The sequence below is a fragment of the Nanorana parkeri genome, unplaced genomic scaffold (genome assembly GCF_000935625.1).
Source record: "Nanorana parkeri isolate BGI_ZX_2015 unplaced genomic scaffold, ASM93562v1 scaffold2238, whole genome shotgun sequence".
Lineage (NCBI taxonomy): Eukaryota > Metazoa > Chordata > Amphibia > Anura > Dicroglossidae > Nanorana > Nanorana parkeri.
The window spans coordinates 143,962-145,164 of NW_017308506.1; the positions used below are offsets into that span (position 1 = coordinate 143,962).

The 1,203-nt window shown below is 57.2% G+C and overlaps 1 protein-coding gene across 1 annotated transcript in view; it reads right to left on the minus strand.

The window, feature by feature from the left end:
* The window catches only part of RAD54L2 (RAD54-like 2 (S. cerevisiae)), a 48,230-nt gene that overhangs the window by 35,632 nt on the left and 11,395 nt on the right, over positions 1-1,203 (minus strand). The window contains exon 3 of the mRNA XM_018573103.1: positions 392-563. Within this exon, the coding sequence (XP_018428605.1) occupies positions 392-563 (172 nt within the window). The remainder of the gene's footprint in view (positions 1-391; positions 564-1,203) is intronic.

A 1,203-nucleotide genomic window follows, 5' to 3' on the forward strand; every position in this document is an offset into this window, starting at 1 on the left:
GTGGGGGGGGGGGGGCAGATGCAGCGTGCGAGAGATGGAGCGTCGTGGCGTTTTGGCTGCATTATAGCGATCCGCATCGCCTGGATGCAAATGTTTACAAGCGATGCTGGTACCGAGGTCGCCATGGCAACGAATGATTAATGAGCCATCACCACGGCGTTGGAGGAGGAAGGCTTTTCACACGCCTCAGACCTCTTCCTGTAGAGGATCCGACATGTAAAACATACATAACACAACGGGGGCCCATGTACAGTATGACGCGACGGGCGCGGGAAAGTCCAATGCACCCTCAGCGACATCTAGTGGCGGTAGCGCCGCGGGAACAGCATCTGCCCGGTGTATAGTAAGAGTTATAAATCTGCCCCAATCTGCCCCCGTTCCCCCATCTCACCGGATGTTGCGTCTCAGGTTTGCTGGTTTCAGGAGCCTCAACTTGGCGGCCTCGTCGTTGGCCGCGGCCTTCTCCTCCGGCCCGCTCTGGCCTGACGTAGCCGACTGTTTAACCTCGTCCTCCCCTCCATGGTCCGAGCCGTCCGCGCCCAGTGCAGCGCTCTGAGACTTTTCTGAAAGAATCAAAGAAGATGAGTGAGCTTACACTCTAATGTCCCCTCCCCCCCCCAGTCACATCCGTGTCTGTACAGAGGAGCTGACACTCTAATGTCCCCTCCCCCCCCCAGTCACATCCGTGTCTGTACAGAGGAGCTGACACTCTAATGTCCCCTCCCCCCCCCAGTCACATCCGTGTCTGTACAGAGGAGCTGACACTCTAATGTCCCCTCCCCCCCCCAGTCACATCCGTGTCTGTACAGAGGAGCTGACACTCTAATGTCCCCTCCCCCCCCCAGTCACATCCGTGTCTGTACAGAGGAGCTGACACTCTAATGTCCCCTCCCCCCCCCAGTCACATCCGTGTCTGTACAGAGGAGCTGACACTCTAATGTCCCCTCCCCCCCCCAGTCACATCCGTGTCTGTACAGAGGAGCTGACACTCTAATGTCCCCTCCCCCCCCCAGTCACATCCGTGTCTGTACAGAGGAGCTGACACTCTAATGTCCCCTCCCCCCCCCAGTCACATCCGTGTCTGTACAGAGGAGCTTACACTCTAATGTCCCCTCCCCCACAGTCACATCAGTTACTGTACAGAGGAGCTGACACTCTAATGTGTAGAAAGACTGGAGGAGCTTTTAAACTAGAAAGTGGGGG